This window comes from Sciurus vulgaris (genome assembly GCF_902686455.1).
Source record: "Sciurus vulgaris genome assembly, chromosome: 11".
Taxonomy (NCBI): Eukaryota; Metazoa; Chordata; class Mammalia; order Rodentia; family Sciuridae; genus Sciurus; species Sciurus vulgaris.
The window spans coordinates 115,056,459-115,082,644 of NC_136472.1; the positions used below are offsets into that span (position 1 = coordinate 115,056,459).

Here is a 26,186-nt window from a genome sequence, read left to right on the forward strand (position 1 = left end):
CCCTGCTCCCATGGGTGGAGCCCATGCCAGCGGGAGCGTGCGGGCCACTGCGTCTGGCAGTGCAGAGGGCCCTCTGCAGGTATGTGACCCGCTCCTGTGCCTTTTGAACCCTCCTTCTCTTCTTCTCTTTCTATTCATTTCTCCCTTCCCTTTTCTGGCTCCAAGGAGTCCCCTTCTGGGAAACCTGGCCACTGGCTAGGACCCAGAGCCTTCCTGGTCCAGCAGTGCGGGAGGGGCAGGAGGGAAAGGCTCCCCCTCCAGGAAGTGCCGGCAGTGGGCCTGGGTAGGGGCCTACTAGGGCTGGGCTGCTGCGCCCACGTATCTTTTAGTGCTGCATGAGGACCAGGAGAACGGAGGGCCTCAGGTGTCCCTGTCACATCAGGGGAAAGGCTGTGGTTTCTGCATCCTCTTACCTCCACAGGGCTCAGGCACCTCTCCCAGGAGCCTGCCCTGACTGCCCCTCCAGGCCTCTCTGGGCTCCCAGGAACTGGAAGGCCTCATTTCCTTCCTCCATCCCCCAAGCCCACGATGGAGCTATCCTCGGGTGTCAGCCTCAGGTGCTGGCTCCCCTGCCTTGATGACCCTCCCCATGCTGAGGAGGCCCCCAGGTCTAGAGCCTCCAGTCGGTTTCCACCTCTGGCATGGTAGCACTAGAGGGCTCTGGGTTCCAGGCTCCCAACGACTCTCTGGGGACCCTGGTGCAGGCTGGCCAAAATCCCCAGACTCCCACCCTTTGTGCTTAATGTCAATCAAGGCCTGCCTGAGAAAGTTCCAGTCTCCTGCACCCCAGAGAATCAGCCTGGGGTGGGGAGGGGTGGAGGGAGACCCAAAGGTGCCCCATCTTCAAGGTGAAAGAGGGAAGATACTCGAACACTCCGAGCCCTCTAGGGACCCTCAGGGAAAAAGCCATTCAATACAAGAGAAATGAGTGACAATGGTTTATTCAGGAGGGGAAAGCCCAAGCTGAAAGTCTGCCACCCCCCTGCAAGCTGGCCACCTCGAGACAGACCCCATCAGTCCTGGGGTGAAGAACGACCCCACCACGCTGCTCCTGGTTTGGTCTCTCTCCCAGCCCGGGGCCCCATGGCCTGTGACATGGAGGGCAGGCAGGGAAGAGGCAGGCTCCCCTCTGGGGCAGCATAAGACACCCTGGTAAGCAGCACTGGCTGCCACGAGCCAGCTGGCTCTCCATCACCAGGGAGAACCACTAATTAGAAATTATGAGATTCTACAGGTAAATGGTATTTCCCTGGGGCAGCCGGGCCAGTAGCTACTTTCATGAGTGGATTATATCATGTTGAAGAGGGGAATCTCTTGGCTAAAGTCAACCTGTCACTCTCTGGGGTCTGGGACTCCAAGTAGATATGGCAGAGACCCATGGCCTGGACTGGGTGAGGTCGAGACACAGGCCTCGCTCTGTGGTGACCAGACCTGCAGTTTCTTCCAGGTTGGGCATTACTGATAGAACCCAGGGGACAAGGGGCTGGTCCTCTCCTCTCAGGACCAAGCGTCTGGAAAGAAGACAGGGATGGGAACTGGGCAGCCGCCTCCCCGGGCACCTGCTGACCACAGTGGAAGAGGCCTTGGAGACCAAAGGGCATGGGCAGGAGGGCAGGCTGATACCATGAGGACTCAGTGACCCCACTCCGGAGGAGGAGGGTGGCGGGTTGGGGAGAGAAGCACCCCTGTCCTCACCCCTGTGGTGGGTTGGCCTCGGCATAGGAACAAGGCGCCCACCCAAAGACACCAAGCAGGACAGGGGCCTGGGTGGAGTCCTGAGAGAGCTGGCAGAGGAGGGGCAGCAGGCAGAGCCAGGCCCTCCCACCCGGAAGAGCACAGTGGCTTAGAAGGCAGGAGCAGCAGGAGGAGCAGAGAGGACAGGGGTGGCGGCGCCTCTTCCCTCTTGCCAGAGCTCAGGGGGCCTCGTTAGAGCCCATCCCGTTGCCTTTGTTGACGTAGAATGGCCGGTAGTGAGACTGTGGGGAGACAAGAGAGGTTAGGGAAGCTGATGGCCGCTGAGCCCACGGGCCAGCCTCCCCACACCCGGCCTCCCCGGAAGCAGCAGTGGCCCAAACCCCAACAATCTAGGGGCCCCGTGGCTAGACCCGCAAGATCCACCTACCCAGGGGTGGTCCTAATGCTACCAAATCTCTGAGCTCAGATCCTATCTAGAGTTCATTCCTGCCAGACAGTTGATGCGCTGGAGCCTCAGCCCACACCAAGGCCATGGCGCCTTCCACTCCATAAAGCTGCACAACACCGTGCCAAGTGTTTTATACGGGTGGACTCGTTTAATTTTTACAACCACCCAATTAAATAGGTTACTGTTATCATATCCATTTTATAGCTGAGCAAACCAAGGCACAGAGAGGCTAGGCAACTTGCCCAAGGTCACTCAGCAGGTGAGTAGGGGAGCCAGAGTTGAAGACCTAGCAGAATGGCTCCAGAGTCGCCCCAGCCCTCACCCCCAGGCCATGATATCACTTCTTGAGTCTCAAGGACTTCAAGCATCTGCTTCTGTTCTCTCTGCATAATCCTCCCAGACAGAGGAGGGGCAGACAAGACAAACAACTGCCACCATTCCACAGGGCCCTGGGCTCCCCCAGCCCTGCTGCCTCCCTCCTAGGTATTCAGGGAGCGTTACCTGACAGCCAGGAACATCTCCCAGCCCTCTCTGTGTCCTCCAACTTGTAATTTCATCAAAATAGTGACCCCCTCTCCTTCTAACCCCTTCATCAGGTCCTGAGAAGTTAGCAAAATTTAGCTGCTGCTTGCCCAGGTGAACCGTTGGCGCCTAGAGGGTCTCCGGAAGTGGACTTGTCCCTGAGCTGGGTCAGAGACTGAGCTTGCCCCATGCCCACTGGCCCCCATAGAGAAGATCCCATCTCCCGCACATACACCCAGGTGACCTCAGCCCCTGCCCTGGCCCTGCCTGCCTGGGCTTGCAGCTCCCAGCCGGCACCCTGCCTGCATGTGGTCCATGGCAGCACTCGTACAAGGTCACTCAGCAAGCTGGCAAGAGAGCTGGGGCTGGAACCTGGTAGCGGGGAGTGTCGCCCCAGATCCAGGTCAGCACCACATTGCCCAGGCCAGTCTCTGCCCACTAGCACCTGCCCCATTCTCCAGCCCTGAGAGCTCATTGGACACCGGGACCCTCTTCTGCCAGGGTCTCAGGTCGTGATGCCCTTCCTCTGCAGGGACCCAGGTTCTGGGAAGGTGGGGGAGGCTGTGGCGGGGAGGCGAAGGGCTGAGCCCAGGAGGAGGGGCCTTCTTTTTCTCCCTATCTGCTTTTGCAGCCCTGCTGTGGCCATGCCCCGGGGCCCAGCTCCAAATTACACACGCGATCACTTAGCTCCCGACACCAGCAAATTAAAGTTTCTCTCCAATTAAACCAGCCCCAGACACTCTTTGTGGTCCACAGAGTCACCTCTCATGTTCTAACCTCCGAATGCAAAGACCGCAGGAGCCCAGGGCTCAGCCCTGTCCCCAGCAAACCCTTGACGCTACCCACATGGCAGAGCCATCAGCGGACGACTCAGCAGGGCCGGGCATGGGCCTCAGAGAAGAGCCTTGGGGAGATGGAGAGCAGCATGTGAGCCACCGCTCCTGACACAAAGTCCTGGGCAGGTCATTTTCTACTGAACCCTCAGTCCACCTCTTCCTAATATTCCAGCCTCTCCCACACCATCACCCCCACATTATCATCCCAATGGTCTCTATGCTGTCAGAGCTGGAAAACTGCCCCAGGGAGGTAGGACCCATCTCCAGGCCCATCCCTTGGACTGGGCACTTTACAATCTCAGAGTTGATGGAGGACGAACCACCCAGTGCAGACACCCACCAATCACTCAGAGAATAAAGAACCAGATTGTCTAACTCATAGACTAGAAAACTAAGGCCCAGACAGTGTGCTTGCCCAGGCCCTCTCCTTGTAAGCCCTGGATCTCTACTGGTATCAGGGCCACTGCTGCTTCCTCCCCAACACATGACCCAGAGAAGGCCTCCTCCTCCCGCAGACCCTGGGACATGAGGACCAGGGGCCCTGGGAAACCCACTCCATGCCAGGCCTCTGGCCATGCCTGTGCCCAGCTGGCCCTCCTGGCAGCGTCTTACTCACCAGCAGAGTCTGCTTGCCAGATTTCCAGGTCTGGGGCTGGGCCTTAGGGGTCTGGCTGCGGATAAGGGAGGGATAGCCTGGGAAGACAGGAGGCTGTGGTCAGAGGCAGTGTCTGGTGGTGCAGCAACACCGCGGTTACCTCTAGTGACCAAAAGGCACCATCCAGCCCCTTTCCCAAGGCAGCCACTGAAGAGATGAGCAGCAGCCTGGAACCGCAGCTGACAACTGAAAACCCCGGGAGGCTAAGCCAGCCACAGGGAGGAAGCAGGGAGGCAGACAGAGGAGGAGCCCGCCAGGCAGCAGGGAGTGTCGCCCCAGATCCAGGTCAGCACCACATTGCCCTGCAGATTTCCACCCACCCAGCCCAGGGCTCACACCATGTCCCTCCTGCCCCTCAGCCCGTAAGCACACTTGCATTCCTTTCTATAGGCTGAGAAACTGAGGCTTCCTTTTTGCCAAGCCCCACTTGTGCCAAGCACTGTGCCAGGGACTTTGCTTGCGGAAGGCTCCTCACCTAGCCCTCCCTGTTTCCAGAAGCTCAGTCGTTTGCCTGACTTCCTTGGCTAGTATGCAGTGGTCAGGATTTGAAACCAGATTTTGCCAGACTCCAAAACCCTTATTTCTGCTCCTTCCACCTAGCTCCACTGCCTCTAGTAGGAGACTGGGACCCACAGAATGGCAGTGAGTTTCCAGGGTGGCTGCCACCCAGGGTCAGGACAGCAAGCCGAGACAGGCCCAGAGCAGGCGGCACTCTCTCAGAGCAGGCCAGCCCCGGGCCCGCCCTGCCACTCCTTGCCTTCCCCGTCAACCCAGGCGGGCTGTAAGGAGCTCTGGTCCCAGAACAGGGAAAAGTTGGCCATCAGCCCTCAGGGACAGGCAGCAGTCTGGGAAGAAATAGGCTGTGACCTGGATGCTGAGAAGCTCAGGAAATAAATAGGGTTTGTCCTTGGACAGTCCCCTGCCCAGTGAGGCTGTTCCTGCCTTCCTGGGGGCATCCCTGTCTTGCTCTGCTCTGCGCCAGGATGAGCAGGCCAGGCCAAGCCCAGATCATCTCAGCACGTCCCCATGGCACTGAGCAAGGAGGCAGGGCAAGGAGACAGAGCCAGGACCCCAGGACTGCACCTGGGGTGGGGACAGGCTGGGAAAAGGAGCTCCCGTGAATCCTGAGTGGAGACTGAGCGAGGGAGGATTCAGACCTCACCAATCAATTACAGAAAGAAAATCCCATGCCAGCCATGAGAGAGGTGAGGGTGGGGGCTGGGGCAGGGAGAGGGGTGGCCCGGGAGAGCAGCCTTGAGCAGTGGCAGAAATCCGGATAGAGTGAGTGGGGCCATGCATCTCTCTCCAGGGAGCTCTGGGGAGGCAGGACCAGGGTACCCTAGAAGTGACAGAGAACCCCCACAAGATGTCCCCTCTGCCCTGCTGTGGGAGAGGGAAAAGGGAAGGGACAGAAAATGGGCAGATACCAGGATTATTTTTAAACAGCCCACTGCGGTCCAGTGGCTTGGAAAACTCTGCAGTGGCCTGTCCCAAGGTGGTGAACTGATAGGGGGTTTTCCCAGCGCCTGCTGGGAGAGAGAGAGGCATTAGCGGCAAGTGCCGTCCAAGGAGCCCGAGGCCCTCAGTTCCTGCGGCTGTGCTCTGCGCTCTGCAGCCCTCTCTCAGCCCCTGGAGCCTGCAGGCAGCCCAGGTGCTGTCCCTGCCCAGGGGCTGCTCAAGAGGAGTGGATGGGCCCGGTCCTAGCAGGTTGATCTCCTTACACCCAGGGCAGCCCCGCCAAGAACTCTCTTCAGGCCACTCCTGGATGGCCTCGCAAACTGATCTGCATGAAGGTGGGAAAGGGTGTTCTGGGTTCTTCCTCCGAGGCACGGTACATTGGAGAGGAGTCCTTCTCAGGAGACCCGAGACAGGAGGGTCTGTGCAGGTCCATGGGGGCATGTCGGGAGGTGTCCAAATCATGCCCAAGGGTGACTGTCTTCCATGCCAGGTGGCCCTCAGGCCAGGCTTGACCAGAAGTCATGGAAAGTGTCTGCTGGTCAACACAAGCCCCAGAGCCTCCCAGGTCAGGTTCAGGGACAGGACATCCCTGGGGTCCCTGCCTTCCTGTTCCTTTCTCCTCCACCTTGCTGGTTCCTCCATGAACTATGCTCCAGGTACAGGCTGCGCCCTAGCCTGGAAAAGACTGCTGGGTGCTACCACCACCCCAGAGGCCATGCTGAAGAGTGTCAGCCTCGCAGAGCCCCTTCCCTCCCACTCCCTGCCAACCCCGAGACAGCCGATCCTTTCTTCCAGGACAGTAATTTGGGTGCCAGAGAGGGTTATTCCCACCACAGCCCACCAGAGCTGACCCTAGGACCTATCAGGAGAGACACGAGGGCCCCAGGCCTACTGTAAACCGAGGTCTGGTTCAAGTCTATCCCTTCAGGATGACCCCAACCCTAGTGGACAGGAGGCAGTGACCACTCAGGCTAGCCCAAGAATTTTAGGGAGCACGGCAGGCAGGTGGGGTCAGAGGGCTGGAAAAAGATCACACTTGGGAGGCCTCGCAGTCATCTGGGCCACCTTCTCCAAAAGCACACCTGCAGGACTGGCTCTGTGGGCTGCTGAGGGTACACCATGGCCCAGGGGCCTGGGAGTCACTGGGTGAGCGAAGTTAAACAATCTCTGCAGTAGAAGACCCTGCATAAACCTGGGCTCATGGCCCATGAGGACAGGGCACAAGAGGACTGAGAAGTCATCCCTTCCCCTTCTGAGTAAGTCCTCTTGTCATAGCACATCTTGAGGGACGAAAGGAACCCAGCCCCATCCTCAGCCCTATTTACAGCAAAGATCTTGGCAGTTTTTTTGTTTGTTTGTTATGTTTTCTGGCCAGGGCTCCCATCTGCAGAAGGTGAGGGAGGAACTGCAGGAAAGGGAGCAGAGACAAGCAGGGACCAGCAGGGACCAGCTGGGGACCAGGTGGAGAGCTCACCTTTCAGGGAGAAGGAGGAGCTGCCCTGGACTGCGGGCAGGTCATCGGAGCTCTGAATGCTGGAGGAGTACTCCCAGACCCGGGAGGTGTAGTTACCTGGCAGGGCGAAGAAGGGGCATCAGACCTCGGCGGGGCATCAGACCTCGTCAGGGCATGGAAGAGGGAGGCAGGACCTGGAGACGGCTGACTCTTTCTCTCCGGCCTCTCGCCACTTCCCAAAACAGGATGCTAATGCCCCTTAGCCATGCCTTCCCCCATTCTTCCTGCCATCAAAGTTATCTTTTTGAAACCTAAAGTGTCCCTGCCCTACCTAAAGGCCACTGTCTTCCAAATAAGGAGTCAAGTCTTTTACATAGGCCACAGGTCTGTCGTGAGCTGCTGCCCCCGCCACCCCCACCCTCTTCTGGCTGTATCTCTTCCTCTCTGTCCCTCAGCATCCCTCAGACCCCACCTCTGAGGGGGTGTCTCCTGCCTCAGGCTTTCCACCCACAGCAAAATCATGTAGTGAGTCTTCATGCGTGAGCTTCCATGTCCCCGCCACCAGTCTGTGTGTGCCTCAGCCCTCTACCCCAGAGCACCTACATTCCCTGTCCCCCGGGATGCAATCATTTAAGTTCCCAACAGGGCCTATGGGACCTGGGGAAATGCCTGTGCGGCCTGGCCTCACACACCGTGCCTGGCACACAGCCCGGTGCCTGCAAGGTGCCCACTGTCTGGTTGGTAGGTGGATGCATGAACAAACGAATATATGCAAACTAACATATCCAAAAACCTGGGTACAGAGGCAGCTGATAGAACACCTGGCTTTCTGTTTGCTGGGTTGAACAGGCTAACAGATGTCCCTGTGTACATATGTCCCTGTAGTCTGGAGGAGGAAGCAGTAGGGAGGTGGCGGGAGAAACAGCAGGGCACCATGAGGACGTTTGGGCCTGGACTCAGGGCCTCGTGCATGACACCCTCTCCAGCCCCTCTCAGCAGAGCCTCCAGTCTGCTCTGCTCTGCAGCAGGGACCACCAGTCCCTGTATCCTGACATAGCTGCCTCAGGGAGGATAAGGATACCATTTGGTGCTCAGGGGTTAGAGGTGGCTGGGGCTGGGTCCTCCCTGGTGCATGCCTCTCCCACAAGGATCTTGGGAAGCTCCTGTGCAAGGCCCTCACCACCTGAGGCTCTGGGAGGTACAGGACTTGCCTGTCCCTTCCCTCCTGCCTTCACTGTCTCTGGGTTTCTGTGACTATTTCCTAGGATCTCCTACTTCTGGGCCCTGAGCTTGCAGCTGTGAGCTTGGCAGATCCCACTGCTGCCTACTGCAGATGTGGAGTAGAGGATTGTGATGGGTCACAGCTGGGCATCTAATGCTGGACAGAGAGGCCTGGGCCTGCCATCCACTCCAATCTCCATGGGCCTGGTCACCACCTAAGTGTCCTTCTGCTGTTGGTATAGTGTCTGGGGTGGAACTCTGCCAGAGCTGGCCCAGTTCTCTTCCTCCCCACACACTGTGGGCAGTACCCAGGAGCCAGGGTCTCCCAAAGCTGGGGTTCATGGAGCACATGGCTCTGTCCTGGCACACAGGGGACCCCTCATCCTGCTGGACAGAGGGAGACCCAGTGCTGGGCAGCTCCCCCTGAAGAAGGCACATCCCTGCCTCCATTTCACCTCCTTTGGGTCTTAAGGGGTCTCCTCACCCCATGTAAAAATGATAGCTCCTGGATTTCTGGGGGTGGCCCCATTTCATACCACGCCTTCCTTTCCATTCATAACAAAGCTTGTTTGTTTGAACCACTATTCAACTTTTCAATGCAGGAGAACACAAATCAGTAGAGGTCTTCCGTGGAGATACTTGTTGGGAGAGGTTCCCGAATCTGACCTCAAGGTGGCCACTCACCGTATTTCCTCCAACCCATCGTACAGGGACAGGAAGAGCACAGGGACCCAGGGATCCACAGTGATGCTGAGGTTCCAGCTTCTTCTCTCCAGCCTAACTAATGATCCCATGTACACCTGTGCACGCCCATGTGTACACAAACACACACACACACACACACACACACCTCGAGCTCAGGAGAAGCCCTTCCTGTCCCAGCTCCCCACATGCATCTCATGCTCAGAGCCCCTGTGCCCCACCCTGGTCCTAGCCCCAGCCCACCTCCACCTGTTCCTCATGTGGGTCTCTGCCCAGCCTTGAGCTGAACCCCTCCTACCTTTGGTGCCATAGAGGTTGTTGAAGTTCTTCTGATTGGTCTCCTTGGAGAGGCGGCCAGGGGACCCTGGCTGGTAGGATGTCCGTGCGCTCCCTGTGAAGCACAAAGGCTCATCATTGCCGAAAGGTGGGTCCTGCTCAGTTTGGGACACCATAGCCTCTAACTTGGGAGACCTCCCAAACAGGTCTCCAACTGCTCACCATAGGACCTGGACTCCCCCATCAAGAGAGGTCACGAGGTCTAGCATCAGGCTATCACCTAACTTACCCGCCAAATGGAGACCCTTTAGGAGCGAAGAGGCTCGTCGTTCCCTAAGCACTGGGGTTCTCCTGGATAGTCCTGGATATGCTAATACATATGATCACTCTACTTAGGGGACATAGGGGCTACGAGGAGGCTGACAAGCCAACAAGTCTGTCCTGAGCCAGTCCCCATGTGCTTGAAAGGAAGGAGAGGCCATAGCAATGACAGGAGCAGATGTGTCCTTGGCTGAATGAGGGGCTGAGTCACCTGCATGTGGCCAGATAATCTGGTACTGGCACAGCACTGAAGCTCACCCAGGGCTCCGGGAGCCTATGCCAGCCTGTGAGGAAGGCAGTGGATCAGTGCCTGTCTTTCACAGATGCAGAAAGTGAGCTCCCTGTGTTCCAGGATCCCCCTGTCGCATCTACCCATTCCCGCCTAAACTTGATGTGACCCCATCCCCAAGCCTGGTCCACCAGGTCCAGCACCAGCCAGTCCTTCTAAACACTTGTGCTGTGATGGTGATTCCTTCATCCTCCTCTCTGGGCACTCAGCTCCTCCTTCCGGGAGCCTGCAGACCACTTCTCCTAAGATGTCCCAGCTCCCAAATCTCCCCGGCTCAAGGCCTGTGACCTTAAGTGGCCTTGCTTCCCTGATATTGACAAATCTCCTTGACTTCTCCCTTGCCGCTTCTCTACCTGGCCCTCCAGAAGGCAGGTGTCCTGCCTCTCCTGTCCCCAACACAGGTCTCTGCCACTGTGCCGGGACAGGCATACCGGGAGAACCGGTTTCTTCCACCTACAGATGCCACAGACTGATTCATAGGGGCAGAGCTGGGAGGGCTTCCAGCCCTGGGGGCAAACTGCTGCTCTTCTCAGATAGGAACGGTGAAGCCAGATGGGGCACTGACACCCTCGGGTCACCCAGGCCCTGGGACTCTCCAGGTGACAGCTTGGCAGGTTGATTCTTTCCTTCTTGTGGCCTGCAGGGAGGTCACGCTGACCCTCAGTCTCTCACTGAGGGTCAAGGAGGAGCCAGTTGGAGGCCTTGCTGGGTGAACAGGACTGGTCCATGGACAAAGGGGAGGGCCAGAAAGATCAGGCTGGGGACAGGCAGGTTGGGGGCCTTCTGAGGACAGTGACGCTGGGGCTGCCTGGTTAGTGCAGTTCACACTCTCACACAGCTGGTCCAAAGAGGCAGTGCCCGGGCAGGGGAGCAGGTGGCACTGACTGAGGCCTGGCCCATGCCAGGAATGCTGAGGGGTGTACCTGGCACCTGGGCTGCTGGAAGAAGCCTAGGTATTGTTTTCAAATTGGGCTGGGCACTAAGGTTCCTCTCCGGTGAGCTCATTCCTCCAGATTCCCAGCCCCTCCCATTGTACATGTGAGTGACAGCTCAGGGCCTCGGGCTTACCTTCCCCAGGTCTCCTTCCTCCCCTTCCCCCATGTCCCCATTCTTCTCCTAGTCCCCCGTCCCACACATACAAGTGCACTCCCACCTCCATCCTGGGCTGATGGCCTGGCACACCCACCCTTACATAACAGGTTTGTTGTTGGTGCCCAGGGATGCACCAGGCTCTCCCAGGGCCAGGCCAGGCAGGCCCCAGGCTAGACCCCACCAGACTGTTACCCTGCAGGCTGGGGCTTCTGCAGGGCCCAGGGAGAGAGAGTTCAGGGGCCAAGTGGCCAAGAGAAGCAATGAGGAAGAAGAGCAGTTGGCCCCAGAGGAGGCCCCAGAGGAGGCAGCCCTCCCAAGGCCCGAGACCCGCAGAAACCTAAGTGGAAGCTCCACACAGCTCCTGTCCAGCAGAGAGGATCCCAGGGAACCCTCTGGAAGGACTAAGGAGCTAGGGCAAGGGGTGAGACAAGCTGCCTGGGTCAGGGATGGAAATCTCTGAGGAGTAGGGTGCTGGATGATTTGTCATCTAGTTTAGTTTACACTTGTCGCTCGTGGGAGTGAAAGCAGGCGCTGTTCATAATCACACCAAGACAACAGGCAGGCGCCAGGACTTTCCCAGGCAGGTGGAGGGTAGTGTCGCTCCACCCAGGAGGAACCTGGATGCAAGTTGCTCTGTGGACTGGGGAGCCCTTGGGCAGCAGGGGGATGCCAGACCTGGGCCAAGGAAGTTCACCCTTACCCTTGGGCGTGAGGTACATGGAGTATCTCTTCATGGTGTCCGGGGCACTCCACTCGCTTCCGTAGCTGGTTGAGAAGTTGTTCATGTAGCGATGGTCACCACCTGGGCAGGAAGAGGTTGGCTCAGGGGAGGGGGAAGAGGGAGAGGAGGAACTGACCCATTGAGACCTGCCTGGCTGGCTGAGAACCCAGAGACCACCCACTCTGTCCTGGGGAGAATCGAGGTCCCACAGCCTCAGAGAATGTGACGATGCTCCACCAGGCATGCGCTCTGCTCTTCAGTTTTTGGAGTGGGGCGGAGGAGGTCCTGCAATGAGCCACCTGCTCTGCTGGACTATGAGCAAGGTCATGTGCACAGCACTTTTCAGTTTATAAGAGGCTATTGATATCCATTTCTTATTTGATCTGTACATTGACTCTTGGGTATAAACCTCTCTCTGTGACAGATAAGAAAAACAAGGGGCTGGGGAGATAGCTCAGTTGGTAGAGCGCTTGCCTTACAAGCACAAGGCCCTGGGTTCAATCCCTAGCACCGCAAAAAAAAAAAAAAAAAAAAAAAAAAAAAAGAAAGAAAAGAAAAAAAGAAAAACAAGGTTCAGGAGATGAGAGAAGCAAATTGACCCATGTCACATGCCAAGAAGAATGGCATTGGGATTTGAGCCCTGACTCCCCACTTTGCAGCTCAGTCCCAGTCACTATTTGCAACCTCAGATGCTGGAACGAGGTTCCAGCATTGGCTTCCATGGCCCAGGAATCCAGGCAGCTGAGCAGAGTTAGCTGTACCCACCCAAAGACCCTGAAACCCAAAGAAATCTGCCACTCGATGCTTGACCTCTCCACCTATCCTCTGCCCCATTCCTGTCTTCTACACTTCCCTTTCTTCTAGTTTCTCTGTCCTTCCACTTTTCTCTCTCCCAGGCAAGAAGACGGAAGTGTGGCTCAGACACAACCTTCATCTTCAGCACGTGCATCTGGCAGGGTCCTTGTACTCAGTAATAGTTCAAAGAATAAATGCAGCCAGACACGGTGACACATGCCTGTAATCCCAGCGACTTGCGAGACTGAAGCAGGAGGATCACAAGTTCAAAGCCAGCCTCAGTAATGTAGAGAGGCTCTAAACAACATAGTGAGATCCTGTCTCAAAATAAAAAAGGGCTGGGGATGTGGCTAAGCATCCCTAGATTCAATCCATGAAACCAAAAAAAAGAATAAACGCATACTTGACAAGGCAGTAGCCCAGCCCTCTGCCTCACTGAGCCCAGGGTGAAGGTGGCCTGCTGCTTCTTAACCCCAGGGCCTGTGAGGGTGGGATGAGCCCACCGTCAGGAGCAGTAGACAGTCGCTCCACAGTCTACCTCGCCAGCCTCCCATCCCCCACCTCCCGGAGCAGACACAAAAAATAACACAGAGGCAAAGGAGGGTCCCCTGGTGACCCCACGGAGAGGCACAAGGCTGCTGATTCATGAGCGCCCATCTTGCTCCTGGCTGCCGTCGCTCCGCACACCTCATACAGGGACCAGGACCAGCACCTTCATGACCTAGAAACAGGATGTGAGCAGCCAGGAGGCTGGATGGTCCTGCAAGGCTCACAGGTCAGTCAGGGACATCTTCCCAGGTCTTGCCAGGGTTTGAACTCAGGGACAATGGTCACCACACCCCTCAACTCGCTGTAGCATCTCAGATAAGAAGGCCCCAGGACACTGAATAGCACCCCTGTCCAGCGACCTGCACTTTGAGAACATGCTTCTCTGAGTTTCAGCCTTCTCACCTGTAAAATGCAATGCACCACAAAGGGAGCAAAAAGTAACATAGGTGAAGAGCTCAGCTCTCTGCCCAGCGTCCAGGGAGCCCTCTGTCACCTTCCGCCATCTCTATCACCATTAGGAGCATCGCTATTGTCATTAGGAAGAGGCTGCCAGAACCTGAGTGCCATTTAAAGCCAAATGATTGTCTTGCTAAAATGTCTTATCTATCCTCAGGTATGATGGAATGTCCCCTTATATTTCACAGGGATACTGTGTGAAATCAGCAAGATATATAGGTAGCCCCTTTCCTGACCCTGCTCAGTGGCCTACTCAGCCCCCTCTCCTCCTGGAAAAATCCTGTGCTCCATCAAGAGCAGACAGGGGACATTTCCTTTGGTGTTCATGGCTGGAAGATCTTCATCAGGTTGCATTCTGAAGACCTCATTTTAAAAGCTGGGCTGGGCTTGGGCCACTGGGTGGGACCTTGGGGAAAGTATCCAGGCTTTAGGCCCTAAAGGGACTGGATAGAAAAGGACTTAATAGGGGTAGTTTCTCAGGTTTGGAGAGTCTGTAAGATGTTCAGTTGACCTTTGCAAGGACAGCATGATTCAGAAGAGGGGTTGATTTCAGGGACACATTGAGTCATAGAGACACGCTACCTCCTGTTGTCCCCAGCCCAGCCCACCAGGCCAAGTGAAGCCTCTGGGCTCAATACTACTCAACACAGCCATGGTGACAGGTAAGTCCTCCCTCCAAGAACAGGTGCAGTTCTAGGTCACTTCTGCTGGAGCTTGCAAAGCCACCAGCTTGGTGTCTAGCCCATGCAGCAACAGCATCCACGCAGCTGCTGGGTTGGGCTGGACAATTAGATGTAGATCTGATTGAAACCAATCCCCAAGTTTGAGGATGATCCACAGAGAGGAGGCACTTATGCAGCCCATGCCCAGGAATGACCCTTCCCTGGAGGTTGCTTGCAATAGCTGCAGACTCAGTGGGCCCTAGTTCAAATCCTCATACGTGAATGGGTGGGTAGAAACAGTGAGGGTCTCACTGAGACCCTGTCTTTAAATAAAGTATTGGGCTAGGGATGTGGCTCAGTAGTTGAGCTAACTAGGTGTCAACCTGCACCAGGAAGCAGGAACTGACCTGGGAGAGAGAAGTTCATGACCTTGGGCCTGCACACAGAGGGGACCTACCATTCTCCATGTGGTTCCTCTCAATGAAGTTACGGCTCAGATCGGCCTTGCACATCTTCTCAACATGGCGCATGCACACATTGAGCAGGTCATCCTTGAAGTTGCCGAGTGACTGTCCCAGGCCCTCCCCCTCCAGCAGGACATGATAGGTGGGTAGCGGTGGGGGGAGAGAGTAATTGCTCATTAATGCACCAAATTCCTACCAAGAAAGGAAAGAAACCATTAATTTCCTGGGTTTTTCTGGGTCTTTGGTCAGCAAGGGGCCTGTCACAGCCCAGCTGGAAGATTCAGTGCTGGGAGCCAGAGGAGACAGGTTCTAGAATCAGCTAATTAACTAGCCTCACTCTTTCTCACTAGGCAAAAGGTTCTATTAAAATACACAGATGCAATCAAGTGCTGTAGTGCACACACCTGTAATCCCAGTGGCTTGGGAGGCTGAGGCAGGAAGATCATGAGCTCAAAGCCAGCCTCACCAACTTAGTAAAGCCCTGAGCAACTCAGTGAGACCCTGTCTTTAAATATAGTACTAGGCTAGGGATGTGGCTCAGTAGTTGAGTCCCCTGGGTTCAATCTTCGGTACTCAAAAAAAAAAAAAAAAAAAAAAAAATCCACAGATGCTAACATCTCTGATGGTTTTAGCATTCAGATATATGACGCCACAGTTCCTACCTCTAATCTGGGTGAGCATTCCTACCTCACCTTTGTGAGAGGGACACAGGCTATAATGACATTCTGGGAGAAAGCAGAAAGAAATGCAAGGAATTACCAGAGTGTTCTGGGTCAGTTGGAGAGGTTTTTCCACCTTTACATGCCTTGCTCCATCCTGCCTCTGCACATTTGTGCTTCTCGTCTCCCTTCCCCTGTAGAATCCCTCCTCCCTCTCAAATTCTAAGTGGCCTATAAGACCTCATCCAGACTCCTCCTTCTGTACAAAGCTGTCCTCAGATTGCTCCAGCCTGTTCACCCTTCTCTGAGTTTCCACAGGCACTTATCTCCTGAGCCACATGCTTTATCATTTAATTACATGCTTTCCTATATTGTTCCCTAATTGTACATGTCTTATCTTCCCAGCTGAATTGCAGCAGCTTGGGGGCAGAAAACATGTCTTATACTTCTCTATTCACCACAACACCTAATAGAGTCCTGGGCATCAAGGAGTACACAAAACATTTTAGTAGACAGAAAGATGGATGCACGAAGAGACAAACTGACAAGAACAAAGATAACTATGCAGCACTCATATGCCATTCCTCCCTCACCCACAGCAGACATTACTAATCAATCACAGAACCCTTTTACTTTGCCTAGAGCACTGCTAGGACATATCAAATGAAGTTGGTTCAAGGTGATCTTCGTGCACCATCTTTAGGGGAGTTAGGAAAATAGACTGGATGGAAAAATTAATTGTGCAGGTGGAACAAAGTGTGGATGGATGGATGAATGGAAGGAAAGATGATTAATGAGGGTCTGGGAAAGTGAATGGAATGATAAGGGGTAGGATGGGGGCAGTATTTAGGGATTGAATGGTGGAGGACTCTGTTTTTACCTGCAGAAATAGCACTGAGTCGCTGATGCTGTGTAGCTGCTCCCGGATCTGCTTGTCCTCATGAAGCACCTTGGCCCTCTCATCCAGGGCATCCACGATCACCTTCACCTGGTCCACAGCATCCTGCTCCCTCTGCTCCAGTGCAGCCCTCACTTCCTCCTTTTGCTTCTCCAGGTCACGCACCAGGTCTCGGAAGTTCTGCTCCAGGATGGCCTTCTCATTGGTGGTGAAGCTCTAGGTCCAGAATCAGAGGAAGGATGAGCGTTTCATGAAGGAAAACTGAGAGAAGCACACCCTTAGGTTCTCGACACAGGATCGGGGCATTCCCAGAGCCCTAACTTGGCAAGCCTGTTTGGCTGTGAATCTCATTCAAAGGCATCGATGAGGAATAGACATAGCCAGTGCTTTTATAGCCCTCCCTTCCTAATCCACCTGTGGCTCCTTCCCCTGGGTGGGTTGACCTGAGCAACCATTCCACGATTTAGTGATTCCCTGTAGGCCCAGACATTCTCCCAAGAGTTAAGGTGTGCTCAGTGAAACTTCAACCAGAATAAGACATCATTCAAAAAGTGTACTGTCTGGCTGTTCATGTGGCCAGGATCAAGAGACAATGATTTCAGACATGGTTTGCAATCACCCGAACCACAGCAGATATCCTTCCAGTTACACTGGCACAAGTAGAAGAGAAATGGTGTATATTGGGTGCCTGGGGCATCTGAGGGGCAGAGCGCACACTAGCAGACGTTGGACCACACCCTGGAGGATGGGTCTGGGATGTGATTTGCTAAGATGATACAAAACGAGCATTAGGTGACAGGCAGGATCCCATCTGGATGCCAGGTGGGAATGCAAAATGGGGTGGGAGAATTCACAACAATCAAGTGTGGGATGTCACTGAGGGCCACAACCTTGAACAGGAGCCAAGGCCTGCCTCCTCCCAGGCAGGATGGGCAGGGCAAGCGCAGTGAGGGGAGCCTGGGGCTGCTCACCTTGATACGGTCCTTCTCCTTCTGCCATTTTTCAGCTTCATCCTCAATCTCAATGATTTTCAGCTGCAGCTGTTCCTTTTGCAGTGACAGCTCTGTCTGCAGGGAAAGGGTTAGGGTTGGAGAAATTGAGGGGTAAGGGGCACAGATCCAGGGTACCAGGGTATGAGCCCACCAGAGATCCAACTCTCAGGTAGGGCTCACTTGCATCCATTTCTCCATCCAACAAACATCTCTCAGGACCTCAGACATGCCAGGCTCCATGCCAGTCATCAAGGATCCAGCAACAAGTCAAATATCAGCTCCCTGAACTCAGGTCACTAGAGCTGAATATCCTCACCATGTCTTTGTAAGCACTAAACCTCCCTGTCCCCCAACCCAACGTGAGTGGAAGGATGCTCACTTATGGAGTTCTTGCTCCTTTCAACGGACCTGGGGATGCTGGGAGAGAAAAGAAGAGGAACCAGCCCAGCCCAGCCCAGCCAGGGAGTGTCTTGTGGCTGTAACCGTGTGCAACGTTTCTATGGCATGATGTGGGGCGTGTGTTGCAAGCAGGAGCCGGGGTTGCCGCCGGCATGGGCTCTGTCTGGGCAGGCACAGCTATAAACAAGTTTATAGGAAGGAACACATCCTGCAGTTTGGATGAGACAGGGACTTTTACCTGGGGGTCTCTGGAGAAGGAAGAGGCTAGAGGATGAGGCTAGAAGAGTGGAGAAGGCTGGGATGGAGAGGTCCTAGGAACCGTGCCCTTGGGCACATGGATGGGGGTGTGGATTGGGTTGGGAAGAGTCTCTATCAGAGTGCACTAGGATATCAGCGCTCATATCAACATTTGCCTTCCATGTGAGGAAAGGCCCTTCTCTGAAAAGCAGCTCCAGCAGAGGCAAGAAGCCAAGGCCAATGCCACCCAGCCTAGTCAAGAGGCACCTCTTTTGTTCAGTTGAGGTCTCCTCTAGAGCTTTGAAAGCACCTTCCAGCATGGAAGGCAAGTAGGTGATTTCTACCTGACAAGCAGAAAGCTCCAGGCAGCCAAGAAGCCTTGGATTGCTCAGGGTCTCCCCAGGACCCCTGGGTTTTAAATGCACAGTCCCACCTCTTTCTCTAGCCATCTCTCAGAGGAGCTCACGAGAACAGTCAAGGTAAAGAAGCAAGAAACCATGAGGAACTGAGCTCCATCAGCAGGCGTCATGAGCGTCACCACACAGCACACCTCTGAACACCTCATGGAGCTGAGCAGGGGCCTGTGGGGTATGTGCTGCAGACACCCAGGGAAATGGATCTAATAGTGCTTAAGGCTTTTAGGAAATGGCACCGGAGGGTGGGGAAGGCATGGGGCAGAAGGTACAGAGCTCCCCAGACAGGGAACCCCTGCCCCACCACAGCCTGCCCCTCCTCCACCACCACACTGCTGGGCTCCCCATGATCAAAACTAAGAAGTTCTCAGTAAGCAGCTGCCCTGCCTGCAATGGGTTGTAAATCCCACAGCATGGAAAATGTGTTCACCAGAGATGAAGACGGTCTTTTGAGAGGAGAGGAATACAAGAAGATGAGGGTAGGGACTTGGCCCAGTCTCTGGAACGAGGCTGGGAGAAGACACTGTGGTAGCAGAAACTCGACCCTCATACTCTGAGGATGCAGAGCTGGAGAAAAACAGGTAGACAGATCCAGTGGCCCTGAAGACCGCTAAGAAGGCCAGGCCTGGGTGACAGATCAGGGCCCTAAGGAACAGACGAACAGGCTGGACAACAGGTCTGTTCCAGGCAACTTTTCCATCCATGAACAGCTACTGAGTGAGGCATGCTGGAGACCTCCCACCCAGCCAGCTGAGACCTCCTAACCTGAAGGATGGAGGAATGGGGCTTCACAAGGCCTGGTGGCAGGGAAAGCAGAGAACAAAAGTGCACCCCTTCCCACCCTCAGGCCCAGGCTCACTTCCAGAAAAAGCCCTATTGCCAGTAAGGGAATGGGCCACTCCTCCATGTAATAAGCTACTGGGGGCACATGAGGGGGGGCGAACAGTTAGAATCTGGTAACCACCACCTACAGGCTGGGGGCCTTTGGGAGTTGCTCGACTTCTCCGAGCCTCGGTAGCTCCATTTGTTCCATGGAGGTAGTGAGGGAACCTGCCTCCCACAGAGGATGTGGGATGGAAATGATCAGGGACTGAAGAGCCCAGAAGGCACCTGGCACAGAGCAAGCATTGACTGAAGAATGGTCCCCATCATAATTATTGTCACCGGGATTGCAAGGAATGAGGGCAGAGGGATGGGCAGGTCAGTGGGGCATAAGTGAGGGGAGAGGACAGGAGTGGTCAGGTGAAGTCTCAGTGGTGTTGGGTGGTGATGACAGTGTGTCATTGGGATGCGTTTATAAGTGGTGTGGACACAGTCCAGGCACAGAGGGCAGTGTGGGGGGTGCACAGAGGCCGGGAGGTCAAGACATTGCACAGAAAAGGCAAAATAAAGGGTTAGAACATGAATGATTGAAGGTGGGAGGATCTTAGGGGAAACAGAACAGAGGTGGGAGGAGGGGAAGAGGGTAGGCTAAGCACCTGCCAGTGGGAGGAGGTCTGACTAGAGAAGGTGAAGGCCAAGGAGTTGAATACCAAGAGTGAGCAGCTGTATCCAAGGAACACCTAATAAAAGCTGTGGTCAGCCCACAGGTGAGAAAATGTCTCACCTAGGTGAGCACAGAGGGATGGAGTACAGGGGACCAGGGGATGGGAAGTCCAATGAGGCTTAGAATATGAAGCATCTAAGCAAAAGGCAAAGACAGGTCAGCCCCTGGGAGTCCACACTGTGAGAGTGAGTGCAGAGGGCAGCCAGCTAGCTGAAGTCTGAGAGCTGGAGGTGTCTGCCAGCAACCTGAGAGGGGTGGAGGAGAGGTGGCTAGTCTGGACACGCGTAAGGGCAGGGTCAGAAGTGGAGACGACCTGTCTGCAGCAGTGGGTGGAAGAATCAGCCAGGGTGGAGAGGAGACTGGTCCTCCTTTTCTTTGGGGCACTAAGGAAGTCAGACTTGGCTGGGAGGGGCCTGGATCCCACAGCACGGCCAACAGGACCAGACTTGTGGGACACAGAGGATTCCTGAAAGGATCCTGGGACCAGGAACTGTGTGCTGCTAGAATGATCCTTTCTCTGAGATGAGCCCTACCCTGTCAAGGAGGAGAGCTCAGGGTGAGAGCTCTAGCGATGTCTAGGAATGCACTTTATATCTGTTCTGCTCTTTGAGATTTTTCTGGTACAGGAAGTAATAGAACACGGGAGGTTTCCAAAGATACTGGATTCTCCTGCAACACTAGGAAAGGAATTTTGATTACTGAGTACATAGTATGTGCCAGGAATTTTCTTATTTTCAGGGTACTGGGGATTGAACCCAGGGCCTCATGCATCTAGCACTCTACCGCTGGGCTACATTCCCAACCCAGAATTTTCTTTAATTCTGCAAAAGCCCCCATTTGCAAAAGTGGGGAGGTCTGAGTCCTCACAGTTAGAAAGAAAGCAGCAGGAAGGACAAAAGACAATGACAGGGTTCAGATCCTATTCTGCAGCCTTCAGAGGCACTTCCAAGGGTGGTGGCACCAGGTTCTCCTCTAAAGCGTTGACCTTCCCCCTTTATTCCTGCTAAACTAAGTCTACCTCCCAGAGGGTGCATTCGGCAATTCCACTGCTCTCCCTTTTCCTCCCCATACCTACGCCCGAGGCCCCAGTTTTCTCTCTCCAATCCTCCCCCTACAGAATGCAGTGGAAGCCCCTGACGTCTGACAGGGCCTCAGCTCTCCACAGTCCCACCCCTACCCACACCTCCCTCCTCCTTCCTACTCCTCCCTACTTTGTTCCCTTCACCCTGCCTAGGCCTGTCCCTAAATGCTTCCTTTGTTCCCTTCTCCCACACTAGGCTACCCGCCCCCCTCTGATACCTGGGATGGACCCTATGTGGGTCACCCAACCTTGAAATTTTTCTGGCCTCGAGTGAGCAGAGGTTTTCCTGAAAGTGGAAAGATGGCATAGCCTGGCAGTGTCTCAGCCTGGATCAGACCTATGGGTAGGTGTTGGCACATCCAAATACTCACCTGGACAGGTGTACCTGTATTGCCCCCAGGGAAGGGGAGATAGACCATGATCTTCCCCTGGCATGAATTAACTTCATGGGCCGTGGGCTGTGACATTTGCCAAATGAGCTAGTTAATTGCCAAATTTGTTCTCCCAGACAAATGGTAATTATTCAGATAGGAATCTGAACTGCTGGGTAGATTTTTCTGTTTCCATTCAGATGTCAAATGTCCAATATCAGCCCACCTGCTAGATTGGAGGCCCCTGTCCCTTTTGCTTCCTCAGGGCCTCTGGACAGAGGAGGTAGAAGCTGGGCCAAGAAAAGCCTCACTCTGGCATCTGCAGACCAGCAGGGGGCCCTTGCAGAAGTCACCTCAGTTCCCTGGTTTCCTTGTGGTGACACTGGACTAGAGTTCTGATTCCCACTCTGGCTATACATCAGAACCCCTGATATGTAAACATCATGGATTAACATACAGACCCTAGGCCCCAACTCCCTGAATCAGAACATCCTTGGATAAAGCCTGGAAATCTGTGTTTTAACAAGTCATCAAGTGATACCAACCTGATGATAGTCATCTGGGAGCCACTGGACTCAGTGATCCCAAAGAGACCCTTCCAATTCTATGGGGTAAAAAAGGTTTAAAATGGTGGTGAGGAATCCCAGCTTCACCCTCTCCCACACTGTGCCTTGTATAAGTCTCTTGACATCTTTAAACATGTTTCTTCTATAAAATAGATACAATTTCCCCCCACCCACAAAACTGAGCATGTGTAATCACCCTGGTGCCAGGTTCAGCACCAGCACACAGATGTGCTTCATGCAAACTGAATCGCCACTTGCCTATCTGCTGGCCGCTTTCCTCCTCTGACTCCTCTCTCTAAACCTCTTTTATTTGATCACCCCTCCCTCTGTCTCATGCCCTGTCCCAGAGCAGATATTCTCCCTGAAGATCTCCTGGGAGTGGTTCCAGGGCACCCTGGCTGTTAGCCTGGCTCCTCATCCCAACTCCCAGCCCTCACTGTCTGCCCAGACCAGCACAGCTAGAAACTCAGTGACTAGGGGCTACGCAACCCAGCAGCCTGGTGGCTCGGCCTTCCTGGGAGAATTGGGCAAGAAGAGGAGAAATAAAGTCAAAAGGCATGGTGAGAGAAATGAACTGAACCAAGTGATGGAGTGGAGACAGTGAATGACGCTCAGAGCTGAGTCCCTCCAGAGCGATGCTCACGGCTGAGTGTTATGGGAAGGTGTGTTACTATGCTGATGGTACTGTTACCCCAGAACCTAAGCTGGATCGGGCAGCGCCCTCCAGAACAGCCTGTCATCCCCCAGAAGAGGTCCTAACATCCTGGCCTGCTGCAAAGGAGGGAACTGGAATAGATGGAAGGGACAATAGACACAGGAAAGGGTGCCTCAGTCCATTTTCATTTCATTAATTAACATATCTTGGAAAATATCCAGAGGTGGAGGATGGACCAGTTGACATCTATGGGACCCCTTTGTGATACTTGGGGTGAAAAGGGAAACATTATGACATGGGTCCACCAGAGGAAAGACCATTTTATTGCCACTCCAAGTGACCTTTTCATAGCATGGAGTCTTTGGGTCAAGCCGTGGTCCAGGAGATGAGCACTTGCAGCCACGGGTGTCATCTGCAGCTTTAAGCAACTAACCCACGCAGGGTTGGGTTACCCCACCTGGCCTTCACCAACAGGCCTGCAGAACAGGTTCTTCCCAGGCTCCTTGCAAAAAGCTATGTGTGGGCTGATGTTTGGGTCTGCAGGAGATGCCTCCCAAGGATACCAGGATTGACACACTCAGTCCCTCTGGTCCATCAACCCATGACCCCTGCTCCATGCTGTGCACCCCTGATACAACATTCTAGCGGAGTCAGGTCTAGACAAATGGCTTCAGCTCAGTCACGGTTCCTCAGCTCTGCTCTGCCTGCATGTCCCTGTGCTACAGGTGTGCACATGTGTATACACACAGGCTGCCCAAAGTTCCCCCGTGGCAGCCCTGATCAGTGGATCAGCCATTTTCTCCTAAAGCGCACGCATCCTGAATTCTATGTTCCCATGCCCTTCCCCTGAGGTGCTCTCAGACATTGGAAGAAGACTTAGGGATCCTCCCACCAGGATCTTGGACAAATCCTTTGTTTCTCTCAGCCTGTGTCCTCAACCGCAAGGTGCAGGAGGAGGCCATTGGGACTTCAAGAGTTCCACAAGGCCTGGTAACCTGTCCTGTGTTTATTGTTTATTTTGTCCTTCCATGTTTACTCCCAGCTGCTCCTGTGAACTAGGAGGATGCTCCCCAGTCCTGCTGTGCATCTGCGCTCTGCCTCCTGACCTACATCATGAGACCTACCCTGGCTCCTGGAACCAGAATTTGAACTAAGACCCCAGACCCTCCTGCCCACCTCTTCCACAGGCACTCAGGATGTTCTTAAGTGGAGACACCCTTGTTCCAGATGATATTTGGGGCCAACCCTGCATAGAAAACAGGTCAATATATGTGATTTGCTTACAGTAGAAGTGGTACCTGGACCCTGTGTCTTCTGGGCACCTCTCTTCGCTCTGAAAATTTAAACACTTTTCCAAGAATCCTAGAGCTCCATGGAGGAATCTGAAAACCAAAAATCTAGCCCAACCACTCGGCTTCACATAGAGGGAAGCCAGGCTGAGAGAATGGAAAGGACTTATTCACTGTCTTACCACTAGTAAGAGATAAAAATCTGGACTCCTAAAACTCAGTCTGAGGCTCTGCAATGTCTTGGCTGCTGTGGCCAAAAACTGTGGCTGAAGGTGATTACCTTGTGCTCTTTTTTGACTTCTGAAGTAAGGTCCCCGAAAATGGGTTCCATGACCGTGTCCCATCTCTATCTCCTAGTACAAAGTTTGAAGAAGGCTGGGATCAGGGACCAGAGGGAGCTGAGGATACCTTCTTTTGAGGCCAAATGAAATTTATGGAAAGGCTCTTTGATTCTGTTCCCATCTCAGTTTCATCCCTCCCTGCCCAGGGGTATGAGCAAGAGGTACAGAGAGAGAATAATCAGCAAGTTCCTGATCTGGAAGGCTGGGCAGAGAGGGACCCTGTGCTGTCTTATTCTGTGGGGTGCAGAAACTCTAGAGAATGCAGAGTTGCCAGCATTGGCCCCCCACAGAGTCCTCCTGCAGTAAGGAGCTGAGAGATGGTGGGCCCAACATATGTGGAGCAAGGAGCAATGGTCACAGCTGGGCTCTCAGCACAGAATACCTTCCCCAGGTGTACCACATCCACAAGCCTCCACTTGCCTCTGCTCTGCCCCATGGAAGTACCGCATAATCACATACAAGGAACTCATGCAAAACAATTACGTATCCCATACACAAATATGTGCAAACATCCACATGCGCACATAGACACCCACATGCATAGAAAACACGTACGCATTTACCTACACCCCGCCCCCGCACAAACTCCAGAAACATCCACCCACAGGCACAGGCATGTCCACCTGCAACCACACACAAAGCACACTCAGTCCTGCTGAGCAAAGGATAAAAGAGACTGGGAGCAAAGTGAAGGGCCTGGCTAGGACTCAGACAGAACCAGGAGCCACCATCCTGCAAATGCAAACCTGAAGCCAGACAAAAAGGACATTTCAGTGACCCCAGGGCACTGGGGTGGGACTCCATTCTTCCAATATCTGCCCTCACTTGTGACCTATTCCTCAGGGGCCAGTCCTGCTCAGGTGGGAAGACAGAAAGAGAGAGAGGAGGAAAGTGAGAGACACCCTATCCAGGCAGAGCCCAGGACAGACTTCTGCACCACTGGGTCTGATTCTTTGCCCAGACTTGAATGCATCCTATGACTTTGGTCAAGCAATCTTTTCTGAGCCTCTCTTGGCTCATCTAAAAAAATGCCCCTGCCTCCCAAGACCTTAGGGGATTGGGAGTCAACTTTGATTCCCAGCCTGCAGGTGCAGAGGGGAAAGAAAGGTTTTCTAAGAGGGCATGGAGCAGTCTTAAGCTCCAGTTTAGAAAACCCCAAGGGGATCAAGGTCAGAGGGCAGGTGAGGGAGGCCAGGTCTGGAAGGACAGCAAATAGCCCAGCACCGCTACCTCTTTCTCGGCCTTGGCCACTTCCACGGTCACCGTGCTGTGGTTCTTGTGCTCCTGGAACATACAGAGGTAGCAGATGCAGGTCTGGTCCGTCTGGCAGAAGAGCTCCATGGTCTTGCCGTGCAGGGGGCACTTGCGGGCCTCGAAGTCCCGGATGGGCTCCAGCAGCTGGTGGTCGCGGAAGGCGGCGCCCTCCAGGTGGGGCTTGAGGTGCAGCTCGCAGAAGGAGGCCTGGCACACCAGGCAGGACTTGACGGCCTTCTGCTTGTTGCCGATGCAGGAGTCGCACAGCACCTCCTCGGAGCCGGACTTGGACCGCAGGAGGCTCCCGTCGGCCCGCGGGTAGCTGTTCCTCCGGACCTCCCCGGGCTCCACGATGGACACCGAGGGCTTCCGGGGCTCCGAGAAGATGGACTTCTTCTCAGCAAAGGTGACAGGCGGCTTCTTGGAGGCCCCCAGCTGGAGCCCCGCATACGGGGACCGCCTGCCTTCGGCGGAGTCCATGCTGAAGTAGTTGGAACCCTTGTCATCCACCGAATCCACGAACTGGATGATGGGCCGCCGCCACTCGTTGCCCGAGAACAGGGCGCTCTTTCCCTCCCCTGCCTTCAGGGCGCTGCCCAGGCTCTTGCCCTCGGCCACCTCCCCGCCGTGCCCGTTGGCCGTCTTGCTGTCCTTGCCATCCGCCTTGGTGCCATTCTCCAGGCTGCCGTTGGGGCCCGACGGGCTGCGGGCGTCCCTGGCTTCGGGGCTCGCCCCGTTGCTCCTGGAGGCATCTGCGGCTTCCATGGCAGATCACCGGGCTGGTCTGGTTCGGGCTCGCTAGGGCTGCGGGGTGGGTGACCTCTCAGCGGGTGTCCCGGCAGGGAGTGGGGCAGGCAGCCACAGGGCCCA

General features: G+C 54.7%; 1 protein-coding gene across 3 annotated transcripts; it reads right to left on the reverse strand.

Annotated features, from left to right (window-relative positions):
• Nucleotides 1–925: 925 nt before the first annotated feature.
• TRIM29 (tripartite motif containing 29) lies at nucleotides 926–26,186 on the reverse strand. 3 transcript variants are annotated; one of them, XM_079105284.1, is made up of 10 exons: nucleotides 25,293–26,186; nucleotides 17,144–17,239; nucleotides 16,155–16,388; nucleotides 14,609–14,807; nucleotides 11,669–11,770; nucleotides 9,289–9,381; nucleotides 7,089–7,184; nucleotides 5,584–5,682; nucleotides 4,118–4,194; nucleotides 926–1,976 (listed from the first exon to the last, which is right to left on the reverse strand). In XM_079105284.1, the coding sequence occupies exons 1-10, from the start codon at nucleotides 26,079–26,081 to the stop codon at nucleotides 1,914–1,916; spliced, it is 1,848 nt and encodes a 615-aa protein (XP_078961410.1). In that variant the 5' UTR covers nucleotides 26,082–26,186; the 3' UTR covers nucleotides 926–1,913. The 3 variants fall into 3 exon arrangements, with proteins under 3 accessions (XP_078961410.1, XP_078961409.1, XP_078961411.1); XM_079105283.1 differs by having other exon boundaries at nucleotides 5,584–5,685; XM_079105285.1 differs by lacking the exon at nucleotides 5,584–5,682.